General features: G+C 38.3%; 1 protein-coding gene and 1 long non-coding RNA gene across 2 annotated transcripts in view; both read right to left on the reverse strand.

Moving 5' to 3' along the window:
- CD40LG (CD40 ligand) overlaps nt 1-3,915 on the reverse strand; it is a 13,455-nt gene extending 9,540 nt beyond the window's left edge. The window contains exons 1-2 of the mRNA XM_006774699.2: nt 3,346-3,915; nt 1,369-1,500 (exon numbers count right to left, since the gene is read on the reverse strand). Coding sequence (XP_006774762.1) covers nt 1,369-1,500; nt 3,346-3,501 — 288 coding nt within the window. The 5' untranslated portion in view covers nt 3,502-3,915. The remainder of the gene's footprint in view (nt 1-1,368; nt 1,501-3,345) is intronic.
- Nucleotides 3,916-9,143: 5,228 nt separating this feature from the next.
- On the reverse strand, nt 9,144-13,646 carry LOC107184809. The gene is made up of 2 exons (XR_001515721.1): nt 13,425-13,646; nt 9,144-9,477 (listed from the first exon to the last, which is right to left on the reverse strand). It is a non-coding gene; the product is annotated as an uncharacterized LOC107184809 (long non-coding RNA).
- Nucleotides 13,647-15,795: the final 2,149 nt, after the last annotated feature.

The following is a 15,795-nucleotide window of genomic DNA, read 5'->3' on the forward strand; positions in this document are numbered from 1 at the left end:
CGACCCTTTCACAGGGGTCGCCTAAGACCATCGGAAAACACATATATAATTACATATTGTTTTTGTGATTAATCACTATGCTTTAAGTATGTTCAATTTGTAACAATGAAATTGGGGGTCACCACAACATGAGGAACTGTATTAAAGGTTCGCGGCATTAGGAAGGTTAAGAACCACTGTCTTAAAGTCTTCACTACTAGATTAAATTACAAATCTGGGACAATATAGGAGGAAAGGAATAAGTCAGAAGTAAGACCTTATACCCTTCAATCCCGGTTTAAATAACACATCATCCATATATGAGCACTAATTCCTCTTGGTTTACCCCAATACCTACCCACCTGGCACAGAGCTGCCTTCAATGTGGAATGCTGCCTCTTATTCATGACCCCAAAGTGGGCTGAGGGCTAAAGGTATATGACTTAGTGTTCTTAGAGGGAAACAGGTAGAAAGAATTCGTGATATTCTGCTTCAAGAGAAAAAGCCCTTAGATCTTTTGTCTATGAGGATGGAATTAATGTTGTATGTACATCCTCAGTGAATGTTCTAAAAATTCTTATTTTAAGTACCCATTATATAACTTCATGCTGGGTTCCAACCTGTTTCTGGTCTAGAAAGCTTCAAATTCTCTCTACCTCAGGCCCTAGATTTTTTGAACTGTTAATACCAAATACCAATATTCAGTGTACCTTTTTATTGCCCTGGAGTTAACTGGTTTCATGAGCAAGTGGTATTACAAGGTGTTTGGTTTGAGTGGCACTGAGAAGGTCTATCATCCATTCCCCACACCTTTCCTCACAATAAAAGGAAAAGATCTGACTTTCATGGCACTTGGAATTCCATCATAAGAGAAACTTTCCTTCATGCCATGTTAGAATGTATCCATCTTTAGAAGTCTCTATGAACTCCAGTAAAGGCAATATCGTAGCCTGTGGCCTGCCAACACTGCAGCAGCAAATGGTTATCACTTCTCTGGAAAACGGGTGCACAGTGAGAAGGCATCAAGATTTGGATGGGAAGATAAGAAAATGCAAAAAATAAAGCTTGGTGTACTTCAAAATTTTCCCAGAGGCAGCTGCAAATATAAGCTTATATGTATGTGTGAATGTGTTCATGAAAGTGTGCTTTTTCCCTAAGAAAATTTTTTTTGTCCGTCTCAAGAACATTCCTATGAATGAACACTTCTAAATTTCCATATCCTTTTAACATAGGATTTTGACTTCATTTTTTTCTTTTCTTTTTTTTATACTCATACTATGTATGTATAAATAACAAATGTTTAAGCTTTTACCTTGTCATGTTTCAGTTTCCCAGCAGAAGTACTAAAACTTTTCAATGACACTTTTTACCAACAACTGAGCTTCTTACCTTGACGAAGGCTTCAAACTGGCTCCTAATTTCCTCACAGTTCAGTAAGGATAAGGACTTCTCTCCTTTGTTGCACCTCTGTATCATTTTCATGAACACAAAATCTTCATGAAGATTCCTTTCATCTTCTATCTATTTGTAAAATAACAGGGACATGAGACATGTAATTCTAAAGACTGGCACTGATGATGTCTGCTGCTACATTCATTTCCACAGCATCAACAATAGGAGGAGGGTTTTTGCAGTTATGCATGGGGAATAAAAAGGTACACTGAATTATTGGTATTTGGTATTAACAGCTCAAAAAATCTACAAAAGCCAGCAACTAAAATGTCAGATTATCTGTAACTCTAGGTGGAAATCAGAGCTATTCTAATACAATTTAATCACAAAGTGTAAATTTTAAAATGTATTATAGCAGCAACATTCTATAATTGTCATATTCCCCATTGCTCCAGTAGTGATCACTCATTATAAACAGTCTGAAAACATTTCTCTACTGAGAAAATTTCCCACTTCATTTTAGTGTTTGTGATGAAGATGTTAATTTGCAATGTGTGTCAATTAACTCGAGTTCTAATTACATCTCTCTCTTTTTAACTTTAGTATTTGCAGAAAACATTTGAATTTTTAAAGAATCATCTTTCATTTCCAAAGTTAAAAAGATATTTTATTTTCCAATGTCTTAGAATGTATGGAATTCACTTGTATAATCAACTAATTCTCTGCCATTTTCTTGTTTTAAGATTAAATATTTGGATTCAAAACAAGATGCAATTAGCCGGTGACTTTCACTGATATTAAGAGCACACCTAAATGCTACATTAAATTTGAGTCTACCCAGGTCAATATTTACCCTGTAGAGTCTAGGCTTATGTCCAGGCTTTGATTGGCAGAGACCATTAGGCCAGACACAACCAGACCAAAACCACCCCCTTTTTTTCTCAGCAGTGAAAGCTAAAATTTGAGTAACCCATTGAATTACCTCAAACATCACTGCCCCACTTTATTCTGATAGAAAACCACATGGCCTTAATCTGGGTTGGCATTCCAATAAAAGAAACTTAAATAATCCTGAGAAAATACAGTCTCCAGATACTGTACATCCACAATTTCCACATTCAAACTTTTAGGATAATTGATCAAATTTCTCCTTTTCATTTATGATTGATATTTTGTCAACACCGCCAATGATTCCCCTCAGTGAAAGTGGATAGGCGCATCAAAACAGGATAAATCCTAATGGTTATCTTTTCCTAAGTATGCAAAACAACCTGCTAAATTACTCTACTCTTTTGCTTCTATAAGTCTAACCAAACAATGTAAAACATCTTAGAGTACATTCAGAATTTGACCAATTATACAGAGAATGCAACTACAATCAGAATTTGACCAATTATACAGAGAATGCCACTTTTACTAAAAAACAAATTCTGGGATTTATCCATATCTATGTTAATATGAAGCACTATGAAATTTGAGCTCAAATTGATATTCTCCTTCTGTAGTTGGAAATTTAAGATTAAAAAAATTGTTTGCATGATAAAAAGTAGTTTACTTTTTAAACAAACCTTTAGCAAACAATTATACGCAATGCCTACATAATGCTTACTTTGTGCCAGGCTCTGTTCTAAGCTCGTTATAAGGCTAAATTCATTTAATCAATGAAATGGATACCATTATCATTTCAATTTCTCAGATGTGGATACTGAGGGATATAAAGGTAAAATAACTTGCTTAGGATCACAAAGCTAGTAGAGGGTAGAGTCAAGATTTGAACGCAGGCAGTCTGACTCCAGAGTCCAAGCTCTTGACCACAGACAAAAATATGAGATTTCACTCACTAGGCACAAATATTATGCCACAAGACTATTTATTGGTTTTGGTTCTTACCATTGTCCACCATTTGAGTAGAGCTAAACCAACCAACCCAGAAATTGAAGACCCCAAATTTAGTTAATAAAGATTCCATCTTACCTTGTCCAGTCTTCTGTGAAGATACACAGCAAAAAGTGCGGACCCAATCATCTGGGTAATAAGAAAAACAGTAAGTAAATACATGAAAATTTTCATACTGACGGGTGGTCCACTAGTCACAGGTCGGGGAGAAGGTTGGCTGTATGTTTCGATCATGCTGTGTTAGAATTGAAATATCTTCTGCTCGAGAAGGTGACAGAGGCAGCATGAGAAGACTGTCAAAGTGGCCACCTTACTCAGAATTAGTTAAGAGCATACAATCGTCGCAGCCCACACTTCCTGGAAAATGTGCTTCGTAGTCTTCTCTCCCAGCAAAAACGTTACGTAAAGGTTTTTTTTTTTCTTAAATTATACCCATATCATTCACTTCCAGGCTTTCCCTTTTGTTAGTAAAGAACTTCTTCCATACATTCATTCTTGCCTTGAAATGTCATAGACTTCTCAACAGACAATGGCAGTATTTTCCAATTGCTGTCTAACTTTTGGGGTTCACCAGTTTCAAGGAAAGTGATAAATTAATCCACCAGTAACAGACACATTTCATTTTCGTTCTTACTAATGTAAAGTGGGAACTTGGTATCTAGGGTAAGAAACAAATGAAGACAAAAGTTTGGATTGATTTTATGACAGTGTGTCACTAGCTAAACGCTTCTCAAGACTTATTTAATATTTAAACCCAACAAAATCCCAACAGCTATTCAAGTTGAGACTACATGGCATAAAGCAAAAAAGAATGATAACAATTATTAAATAAAATTTAGCTAGAGAGATAATTCAAGAAAAATACATTTCTCAAAGGTCAAGAGAAGTAATGTCTTGAGGGAAATCAGGCCAAAACTCTATGATGTTAAAGTAGGAATATTGGTTTGACTTAGCCAAATTGCCTGTTATACTGTTCCAATCCATCAGATCATTGCTGATGTCAATGTAACTGTTCAGAAATGGTGAAATAGGCTGCACCTACCTAAGATAACTAAATTATAGTCCTTGCTCTACCAATAAATTGCTATGGACCACCGGCAAATAACTTTATCTCTCTAGACCTCAGTTTCCTCATATCCAAAGAGGGCAGTTGCACCTGCCTTGCCTATACTATAGGTTGTTGTGAAGTACAAAAAAGAGGTGTATTAAAGATCTTTCAAATGTGTTAAGCAATAGACAAACAATTTTCATCCTGAAATTTTTAAAAAGAATTTGTTTAACCTTTTGAGCTTGGTGTGTCAGTATTTTGAAAAACCTTAACTTAACTCTGATGCCGTGTCATATATAGAAATTTTTTGATATTTGCAACCATAGTAAAACAAAGACTTATATTTTTGATATTTATTTTATATATTTAAATGCCATTTAACAAAGAAAAATCAACCAAAAAAATGAGTTCGCATGTCACCTCCGACACGCGTGTCATAGGTTCGCCATCACTGGTTTAGCCTAATATATGAGTTTTCCAAATTGTCAACTCCTTACATACTAAAAAAAAAAAGAAAAAAACATTAAAAAACAAAGTTTTGTTAACCAATTGAATCACTGAGGTGTGTAAGATTACACATTTCTGAATGACTTTTGCAGAGTCTTATCAGATTGCCTTCAAAATTAAAGCAGCTGTGGAAATCCCTACCCCCATCCCAACCTGGTCTAGAAACCATGACAAGTTGGCTTTGGTGATTCCTATAAAATTGTTTTCAGAGACAAATAGGAAATGTAACAAAATGCTCTGATAGGCATGCTATCTGTAGAGTTAGCACCTGCTCTCTTCCCCTCCCACGCCCCAGCATCCTGTCCTGGGCCCAGATCTGCGTAGCTTTTCACTATATCTGCCAAGTAGGTGACTTCAATGCACGTGATAAACTTTGATCAGTCACGTAAGAGGCTTCAGTTCTTAGACAAGCCTTTGTTCCACTAAAGGAAAATTATCACAAGAGCCAAAATGGGCTCGAGGACTTCTCCAAGGCCAGTTTCATACAATTACAGAATGCCAGAGCTGCAAGGACCCTGCAAAGATAAGCTGAAGGGACCACAGAGATGCAGACATGTAAGGATTTGTTCATGTGACCAAAAAAAGTTGTCCAACCTCCCTGCCTCCACTTCCTGATCTCCAACCTCCTGCAGTCTGACTTCTGCCCAAAATATTCCCCTGGAATTGCTCCCACCATTATTAGTTCAATAATTTTGGCCAAATTCTTTCTAGAGTTTATTTTTAGTGACCTTTCTATTAGTCTGTTGACCTATTATTCTGTTGTCATCCTTCTGAAAACTCGCCTCTTTTGCCTCTCAGAAAACTTCTTCGTGGATTCCTTTATTTCTTTGTATCCTTTAAAACTTAGGTATTCCCTATCCTCATTCATCGGTTCTCACCTCTCCTCCCTTCTCCCTTTTCTCATTCTGCATATTTCCCTTGGGCGAGTCCCATCCATGTTTATAGTTCTCAATATCACCTTCATTGTGACAAATCCCAAATCTATAACTGTAGCTCTGAACTTCAGATTTTTAAGTATGGCTACCTCTGAATATTTCTACTTGGATATCTCAAAGTCACCTCACATTTGGCATGCTCAAAGCTTAACTCCCCACTCCACTTCCAAGCCAGACCTGTTCTCTCTCTAGTGTCTCTCTATCTGAGTGAATGGTACTACTACACCCACCTAATTGTTCAGGTCAGAATCCTGGTGGTCATCTATAATTCCTCACTATCTCTTGCCCAAATTACTTGCCAATCCCAGTGGTTCTTCCTCCCTAAAGCTTCTTGATTGCCACCACTTCTTTCCATTTCCCCTGTCAACATCCTAGTCCAGGCCCACATCCTCTCTCTGCTAGATTACTGGACTGTATTCTCCCAATTTATCTCCTTGTTTCCTTTCTGTTCAACACCATCCATCCTCCACATTTCCAGCAGAATGTTAATTCTAATTCTTATAACTAACCAATCATCTAATCTAATTTGAGCCCTCAGACTCTGCACTAGACCCAGGGAAGCAGATTGACAGAGTGCTCTGACATGTTTAATATAAATGGGATTAGCTCCAGAATCACCTGCTTGTACTTCAATTCTTGAAGCCTCCCCCACCCCATTCTTCTTTTGCCTGGTCCTAGGCACAATTGGCTACCTTTCCAGTTTCTAAATTTCATTTTCTGATTCTGTATCAGATGTCCTTTGTAGTAGACCTCCAATACCTGCCTCTGCCCCAGCAAGGAATGGCTTGGTCCTGGTTTTGGATCCCCTTTAAAAATCTTCAGCTGCTTAATGCAACCAGAAATGATTTTTAAACTTAATTACAAAGAAATGTATAGATCTATAAAGTACATGAAAGTGCCTGAAGCCAAAGTAAAATATTGGCCATCTTTTTCTTAGCTCACAGAAAGAATTAAATTAATGGATTAAATTGTTTCAATTTTCAGTTTTTCTTACACAAAATTATCTGAAATGTCTGTCACCCTTTTCTACTACTGCATTTCTTGTAGATAGTGATTGATCTAAAGCAAATTAGTATCAAGGGAAAACTAAAAACACACAATGGATTATACTTCAACAGCTTGTTTTTTATGTTAATGAATCTGCTTGTGGTTCTGATTTTATATTGATAACCTAGAACACAGTCATAGTTTCTGCTAAGAAAATTATTTCCAGTACATATAAAGAGTTAAATAGATCAGTGTTTTGTTTGTTCTACAAAGGGCCTCGCAAAATTCTTTTCCCTGAACATGTCTGGAAAACCCTTCTGTAAAGGACAGCATCTCCATCGTTAGCACAGCACATGATCTGACCACTACCCACATTTCTGTCTTTATCTCTGCAACTCACTCATGCTCAGCCTTGGGAATCAACCATAACAAGCGAGGCTTATTTCCCAAGATGTACTGTACTTGTTCAAGCTTTTTTTTATGAGCACACTGACTCTCTCCTCTCTTATCCATTAATGTTGAAAAGGTACCTTGTCTGTAAAACATCCCCTCCCAGCTGACAAGGTGTCCTCTTCTGTGCTTAATCTATCATAGTATCATAATATCACATCATGATTGACTTGTCTGGACATTTCCATACCATTAGCTTCGAGAGGAAAGAGACAATTTTAAAAAATTTAAAATCCTTGCTTCCTGAGACACTGTAAGGAATTCATAAATCCTTGCCAAATAACAAAATTTTCTTTTAAAGGGATAGAAAAGGAAGTTGTAAAAACAATCTAACCTAATAGAATAGCACTGGCTAGCCTCTCTAGTGATACAAATCAGAATATATTTAAGTTTTCCTTTATTCCTTTAATTATCTCTTTTCCTCTGGCGTTAAGCCCATTTGTTTATTTCGGTCCTTCCCTTTCTTGTTGATAGTTTCCCTCAAATGTGTGATGACCCTTATGAATGAAAAATGATGTTAGGTTTTATGGGTAGATGGCATGAGTTTCCTCTGTTATTATGTTGATCTGTTTCCCCCACACACCTCTGTCCAGAATGGGAGGGCTAACTGTGGATTCTGTTTAATTGGGTAGGGCCCGTCAACAGGCAGACTTCCTTTTATGTCATGTGGGTGGAGAGGCAGGAAGGCCAGGGACCCCCACAACTGATAAAATAAGGAGGGCTTTCCTTTGGGGGTGGAGCCCTGTAGAGGTTTCCACTCTTGACAGATGCTGGTTTTCCTTTTGTGTTCTTTTTCATTTCTGTTGTGGAAGTTGCAGGACCCTCCTTAGAGCCCTCTCCAAGTAATTTTAGCCTGAGGGCAAAAGTAAAATATTGCTGCTGACAAAGGGTCGATGGGGGAAGGGAGAGAATGAGAAAAGCCTCCATCTGTCCCAGGTTTTTCACCAGAGCTCTGCAAAAAGAGTTGCCATAATGATTGCCTCTCAGCCTACCTGTGCTCTTTGCATTTGTTGACTCTGAGATTGGTGCCTCTTTGGGAAAACCCACTCTTACCTCTGTTTTCTTGAGTTGCCATATTTTCTGCTCTGATTTCTCTGTTGGCCAAATTTTATTGGCTTTCTTCCTCTGCCATATTCCTCAAAATTTATTTCACGTTGATGTCGCCTTTTTGGTTTCCCATGGTGGTTGTAGTTTCATTACTTTTACATTTACTTTTGACTAAGTAATACATTCACATAGTTTAAAATGTAAGTGGTACATTTGGCTAACCAGTTTGGCTCAGTGGATAGATTGACTGCCTGCGGACTGAAGGGTCCCAGGTTCAATTCTGGTCAAGGGCATGTACCTTGGTTGCAGGCACATCTGATCGATTTTTCTAACTCTCTATCCCTCTCCCTTCCTCTCTGTAAAAAAATAATCAATAAAGTGTATTTTTTAAAAAATGTCAGTGGTACAAAAGATTGTTCAATGTACAGTCTTCATTCCACCTCTTCCTCCCAGTCCTCCATTGTCAACCAGTGTTGTCAGTTTTATGTATCTCTCAGAGATGCTTTTATGTGCATTCAAGAAAATACATAAATATTCTCTTTTATCCTTTTTTACACATAGCAGTATACAATACACTGTTCTACATGTTTGTTTTTTCATTTAACAATATATGTTGGAAGTTTTTCCATGTCAGCAAAGTTCTTTATTCTTTTTAACAACTGCATAGTGTTCCTTTGTATGAAAAGCATAATGTAATTTACTTATCTAGTCTTGTATTGATGAACATTTAGATTGTTTCCATTCATATGATATTAAACAACACTTCAACAAATAGCCCTATACTTATTCATTTTTAAAGTTTCTTTTCAGACATTTCCATTGGATCTGGAAGCTAAAAATCACAGTTTTTTAACATTGCCCAATCAAAATGTTAACCTAAACACATCACACTCAAAGGAAGGTATTTTAAAAGTTGTTTTTTATTTTCCATTAGTTGGATCAATGCATAGTAAATCATTTGTTATACATCCTCTTCAGAGCTAGGCATTGCATTTCAAAGCTTCCAGTGCAAAGTCTTATCTGGCCTTGATGATTTTGGTTACACCATGTGGGATTCTCCATGTGGGTCTGCAGCACAAAGCCAGAGATGTGATCTCTGATGCCGCCATCCAGGATGCTGTACTTGTTGGCTAGATTGTTAAGAAGCAATTTCAGGAAATATTTCTTTCAATCCATTCACTTGCTCAAATCAACATTCACTGTGTGCCTACTGTGAGATGGATGCTGAGCTGGATGCTGGGGATAAAAAGATAAAAATGATAGTTCCTACTTTGACAGAAGCTTCCAGTTTAGAGAAGCTAACCAATACATGAGCAGACAGCCATAAAACAATGTGTAAGGTGACTCAGTGGAGGTGAACCCAGAATGCTATGGGGCCAGGAAAGAGGAGTACCTACCCAGAAAGACTCCTTAGAAGAAGAGATGCCTGTCATAACTTTGTATCCTGACTTGTAGCACTCTATTGACAAATCCAACAATTCAGTGTCCATCTACTGTCCTTGGCTTTTCTACTCTGGAATCTTCCACCCCTTTCTAATTCTGCAGCAATCTTCTAGTTGGCTATATTTATTATGACACTTCAAAGACTTAGGAGGAGTAAAATAGGAGGGGATTGGAGATCATTATTTCCAGCATGGATGACTGTGATCAGGGTTTGGAGTGTTAGCCTAGTTTCAGGTATTAGCTTTTAAATAAACTTTTAATTAAAATATATTTGGCATACCATATTATATGAGTTTTAGGTGTATGATATAGTGATTCAACATTTATACACCTAATGTGATCACCATGATAAGTCTAGTAACTGTCTCCATGTAAAGATATGATATTATTGACTGTGTTCCCTGTGCTGTACACCACATCCTAGTGGCTTATTTATTTTTATAAATGGAAGTGTATACCTCTTATTCCTTTTGACTTTTTCCACCCATCACCCACCCCCTTCCTTTCTGGCAACCAACAATTTGTTCTCTACTATGAATTTATTTCTGTTTTGCTTTGTTTGTTCTTTTGTTTATTTTATTTTTTAGATTCCACAAAAAGTGAAATCATACCAAAATTGTCTGTCTGACATTTCATTTATCCTAATACCCTCTAGGTCAGTGGTTCTCAACCTTTCTAATGCCGTGACCCTTTAATACAGTTCCTCATGTTGTGGTGACCCCCAACCATAAAATTATTTTCGTTTCTTGCTGCTGTTATCAATCATATCGTAAATATCTGATATGCAGGATGTATTTTCATTGTTACAAATTGAACATAATTAAAGCAAAGTGATTAATCACAAAACATTATGTAATTATATATGTGTTTTCTGATGGTCTTAGGCAACCCCTGTGAAAGGGTCATTTGACCCCCAAAGGGGTCGCGACCCACAGGTTGAGAAACATTGCTCTAGGTCCATTCATGTTGTCTCAAATAGCAAGATTTCATTTTTTTATGTATATTTCACATGTTCTTTATCCATTCATCTATGGTGGAGACCTTAGTTGTTTTCATATCTTGACTATCCTATATAATAAAGAGGTAAAGTGACCATGCTGGTGGGGGGGACAGTTAGGAGCAAGCAGGCCAGCATGGGGAGCAGTTAGGGGCAATCAGGCCGGCATGCAGAGGAAGTGAGGGGCAATCTTTAAATAAGATTGTTTGTTTTTTTTAAATATTATTTCTGATAGTGTGACTAGAATCCTCAATCTCTATTTAGTTGTTTACCTCCATCCCAAGTTTCCAAGGCAAATTTTTTTGGCAAATACCCACTCTTTGTTTTTGATTTGGGGGCACTATGATTCCACTCTCCATTTGTTCAAGTAAAAATGCTGTGTATGTTTATGTGTTTTGATAGACAAGAAATACAGGTTACAGTAGTTATCACTTGAAAGTAGAACTGGGGTGGGGGGCAAGTTTTACTTTTTGATGTATACTCTCTGGGCTATTTGCATTATTTTTACAATGAGCATATTTTATTTTTGTGATAATTTATTTTCAATAAACTTTTTATTAAAGTAAACCTTTATGTACAAAAAGTGCACAAATAATAAGCTTGATGAATTTTCATAAAGCAAACACACACATCGTAATCATCACCCAGATCAGAGACCTCTGAAGCCCCTTCTTTTCTCCTTCCAAACACCTCTACTTCTTACAAAAGTAACCATCATTCTGCTTTCTATCACCAAAGATTAGTTTTAACTTAGAGTTCTAGTTGCTCCTTATCCTTGATAGCAGTTAGTACCACCAGTGTTATTTATCTTAGCTATTCTAACAGATTTTGTTTTGCATTTCCCTAATGGCTAATGATGTTAAACATCTTTATATGTGCTCATTTGTCATCCATATGTGCTCTTTGGTGCTAACATCTTCCATAAATATAGAACATAATCATTTTTCATTGCTTGAAAATAATAACAACATTAACCTGATTAAGGAATAGTCTTTGAGTGTAACAATCCTTCTGAGAGGCAGATTGTGTGTGGGGGGGGGGAGGGGAGGGGTGGAAATAGCCAGAATTTGGTAGCAGACATTCCAGACTACTCTATTTACTGTGGGATCTTAAGCAAATTATTTAACCTATTTCTGCCTTGGTTGCTTTGTCCTTAAAGAAGGATGATAACAGCTCCTGCTTCATAGGGTTGTCCTGAGGATTAGGTGAGAAAATATGTAAGGCTCTCTGTCCCATGGCTGACAAGTTAAATGTTTATCTGAGTCTCTCTAACCTTCTGATAAAGCCTGGAAAGAAGGCAAGTAACAAAGGGTTGTTCATGAGGCAGCCAGTGACTTAGTGTTTTAGGGAGATTCCTCATTCTCTGGCTCTAAGAGGAAAAAAAACCCACTCCAGAGTTGTGTTCTGAAGGCAGGATTCTGTCCCCTCATTTCCTGCTTGCCGCCCTCCTTCCCTCCACCAAACACAGCAGGAGCAGCTTGCTTCTAAGGAAATTTTAGAAGAAATTTCTAGTCATACCTGGGCTCTTGGGTCCTGCTTCACCCTTTATATGATTTTAACACCCACTGCTGTGTGTCTGTCCAAAAGACAAACCCCCCAACATCTTTCTGTATAATTTCCAAAGGTTTTCCCATTGATGTTTCAAGCAGGAGTGGGTGATGGCCCTGTGCCTAACATCAAGTAGTCAATATCACATCAGCAAATATTTGCCCAGCACTTAGCAAGCACTAGGCTCTCTGATAGATATGGGAAACCAAACTTTAAAAAAAGGACTTCTATTTTAGGATTTCACCACAGTGCACTGGGGAAGCACCACAAGAGAGCAAGTGCAGCGGGTTGTGGGAGCATACAGGAGGAGTGAAGTGAAGGCGTGAGAGAGTCAGGGAAGATTTCTGCAAGAGGAAAAATCAGAGCCCTGAGGGAATGTTCTGGGTGAGGGAACAATTTATTCCACGTATGGAGAATAGCATGTGCAAGGACCCAGAGGTTGGAGACCAGGGGTTCTTTCTCCTCTTGAGCTGCATTATAGGGACCAAAACCTTGCTTTGGGCTCTGCACAACATTCCAGGTTCTTCCAATTGTCTATTAATTGATATTGGAGCACAGAATATCAAGGCTTAACAGTAAAAACATTCTCTTTGTTCCATGGCAAAGGATCTCAGGGATCAAGTGCTTTATAAGTGGGTACATTTTTGGCACCCATTTTCCTTCAAAAATCAGCATATTATTAAGCATATAAGACTTGTCTGTGTGGGTCTAGCTCTTTTTTTTTCTTTTTTTTTTCCTCCCTGACTCCAGTCTCAGCCTGCCTTCTGCATCTGCTCCCGAGCTCCAGAGCTCTGGTAGGCTGGCTCTTAGCTCCTATGCCTCCAAACCCTTCCACACAACCTGTTCCTGGGCCCCCTTATGTCACCCCTACTCTAATCTTTCTTTTTGACTTAATTTTTTCACAGGTCTCTCCTCTCTCTTTGTCTCTCTCCAACTTCTAACTGCTGTCCTCCAAGCTGCCCTCCTCGGTTCCAGCAGTCCTTGTCTGATCCCTCTTGTGATCCATTCCTGATAAACCCTTGTGTATTTCTGAAATGAGCGCTTCTGCTCCTAACTCATCTACATATCTTCATAGGACACTGTCTTCTTATTGGGGATCTGACTCAGGAGACCTCTAGTTATCCTAGCGTGTCTCCTGGGGCCAGCCTCATGGTTTCATAGAGAAACAGAGGCTCAGAGAAAGGGGATGACTTACCAGGGTCATGCAGCAAGTTAGTAGCAGAGCAGAAACTAGCCCAGGTCATGCAGGAAGTTAGTGGCAGAGCAGAAACTAACCCAGGTCTTCAGACTTCTAGCCAATGCTCTTTCCCAGGAACCAGGCTGCTTCTCACAAGGCTTAGGTCTTCTAGCCAGCAGTAGCTCCCACCCACTGATGGCATAGTGCAACCATCTCTGTTAGCACTTCCTTCCTGAGCATGTTCATTAAGAATGAAGCTGGCCCATCCAGGCTTCTGACTCAGCAGCCTAGCGAAGAACATCCAGCCATGTCTGCATATGATTAAGGAAATACCAGGAACAGAAAACTCCCCTCCCCTCGCCCCCTCCCCACCTCTGACAGAGTGAGAGTTGCAAAAGGAAGCAGAGAGATTCAACTAAAGGGTAAGATGTTGGGGACCACTGGGGTGGGGTGGGAGTGTGAAGGCCTATCAAAAGATTTAGGATTGCTACTTAAATACATTTTGGTACAGAAGTATTTTTACTAATGTAGAAGGACCCCTGTGACACACTGTTTAAATATCATGCCAAAAGTAGCATGTTCCCATAGTTCCACTTGTCAAAATAAGTTGAGAGTGTCCCAAAAGTGCCCATAAGTGGTAGTTAAAAATTAATTGTATGTTCCCTTCCATTCTCTGTAAACATGTTAGTTTTTTCCATTAGGTTAATAGTTGAAAATGATTAGGATACACTTCAAGAGCTGTTGTGGCACAGGTGTCCACCTGAAAATAGAGTTGAGAACTTTTCCCCTTCACAATGTCCCACAGTGAACAGGGCCATCTTTCTAAGTGTGCACTTAGAACAGATTCCACTGAAGCACATTTACTTCGAATCCAATTGGAGATTTTGACACCAAGATTTTTTTAACTAGAAAAAGCAGGGAGCCCTGATGCTTCCTATCATACAGGGTCACTGGTGCCTGGATGCCTCTCTCCTGATGTGGGGGAACCAACCATATCTGAAGCAAATTCAAATAAGCAATCAGATTGACAATTATAATAAGTTGAATAGTGTTCCCCCAGAACTCTTATTCACCTTGAACCCTTAAGTGACCTTTTTTGCAGATATTAGTTAAATTGAGATAAGGTCACACTGGATAAGGGTGGGCCTTCATACAATGACTGAGGTCCTTACAAGAAGAGGAAAATTTAGACACAGACACACACTAAGGGAAAATGGCAATGTGAAGACAGAAGCAGAGATTGGAGTGATATTGTCACAAGCCAAGAAACATCAGAGATTTCTGGCAACCACCATAAGCTAGGGAGAGTCAAGGAAGGATTCTACCATAGAGCCTTTAGAGATCTCAGACTTCTGGCTCCCATAACTGTGAGAAAATAAATTTATGTTGTTTTAAGCCACCCAGTATGTGTTACTATGTTACAGCAGCCCTAGGAAACTAATACAACACTTCTATAGACAAAATTGTCCCCATCTTATGAAATACTGTTCCAATTGTGACATGAGGAGAAAGATGCTTATCAACAGAGGACACACTCTCAAGCATAGGGACAATATGGTCCCTTTGACTATGTTCTATACTGATCTATACATTCATAGAGAAATGTCTTATACTTCAAGTCTTGTTTCTGGGTGATAAATTCTGGGAGATTTCTATCCTTTTGCTTTACCTTGTTTGTATTTTCTAAGTTTCCCACAATGAATATATATGACTGGTGTAAAAATATATATCTATATCTACCCGTCATAAAGTAATCCATCTATTTATCTCTATTATTAGTGCTCTAATGCACTTACAAAATCCTTCCAAGTGAAATAGTCACATTGTACCTTTGTTTTTTGTAGGCACAAGGTTAGGAACTACTCCTTAAAAGCCCTGGCAAGGATGAGGGTAGACAATAATAAAATTACATATTTTGTGTTTGACACTCTTCAAAGAACATACTTCAATATCCATTGACCAATTCAATCTCACACCCTTCTAATAGATAATAAACCCAAGTTTAGTAAGGAACTTGTGCAAGGTCTCATAGCTAATAATTCATGGGGCTATGAATAGCGCTCGTGGTCCTGACACCTAGTTCAGTAGCAGTTTGTAGAATGTAAGATTCAAGAAGACAGTACTTTTTTTTTTGTCTTGTTCTCCAAGCACTTATATCTCCAGAACATAGAATGATGCTTGACATATAGTAAAATATCAGTACATTTTCACTGAATGAATGTGACAAAGCAAGCTCCTCCTTTGAAACATTTTCTGCTACTAGGAACATTTTTAAGACAAGCTGTTGTACTCTTTAAAAGGTAGCAGGACTACTGAAGGGATCGCTTCTCAATCTCTGTCCTTCCACAGCCTACTCTTTGGTTACCTTACCCCTAAGCAAGTGATAGTT

This window comes from Myotis davidii, unplaced genomic scaffold (genome assembly GCF_000327345.1).
Source record: "Myotis davidii unplaced genomic scaffold, ASM32734v1 scaffold1208, whole genome shotgun sequence".
Classification (NCBI taxonomy): domain Eukaryota; kingdom Metazoa; phylum Chordata; class Mammalia; order Chiroptera; family Vespertilionidae; genus Myotis; species Myotis davidii.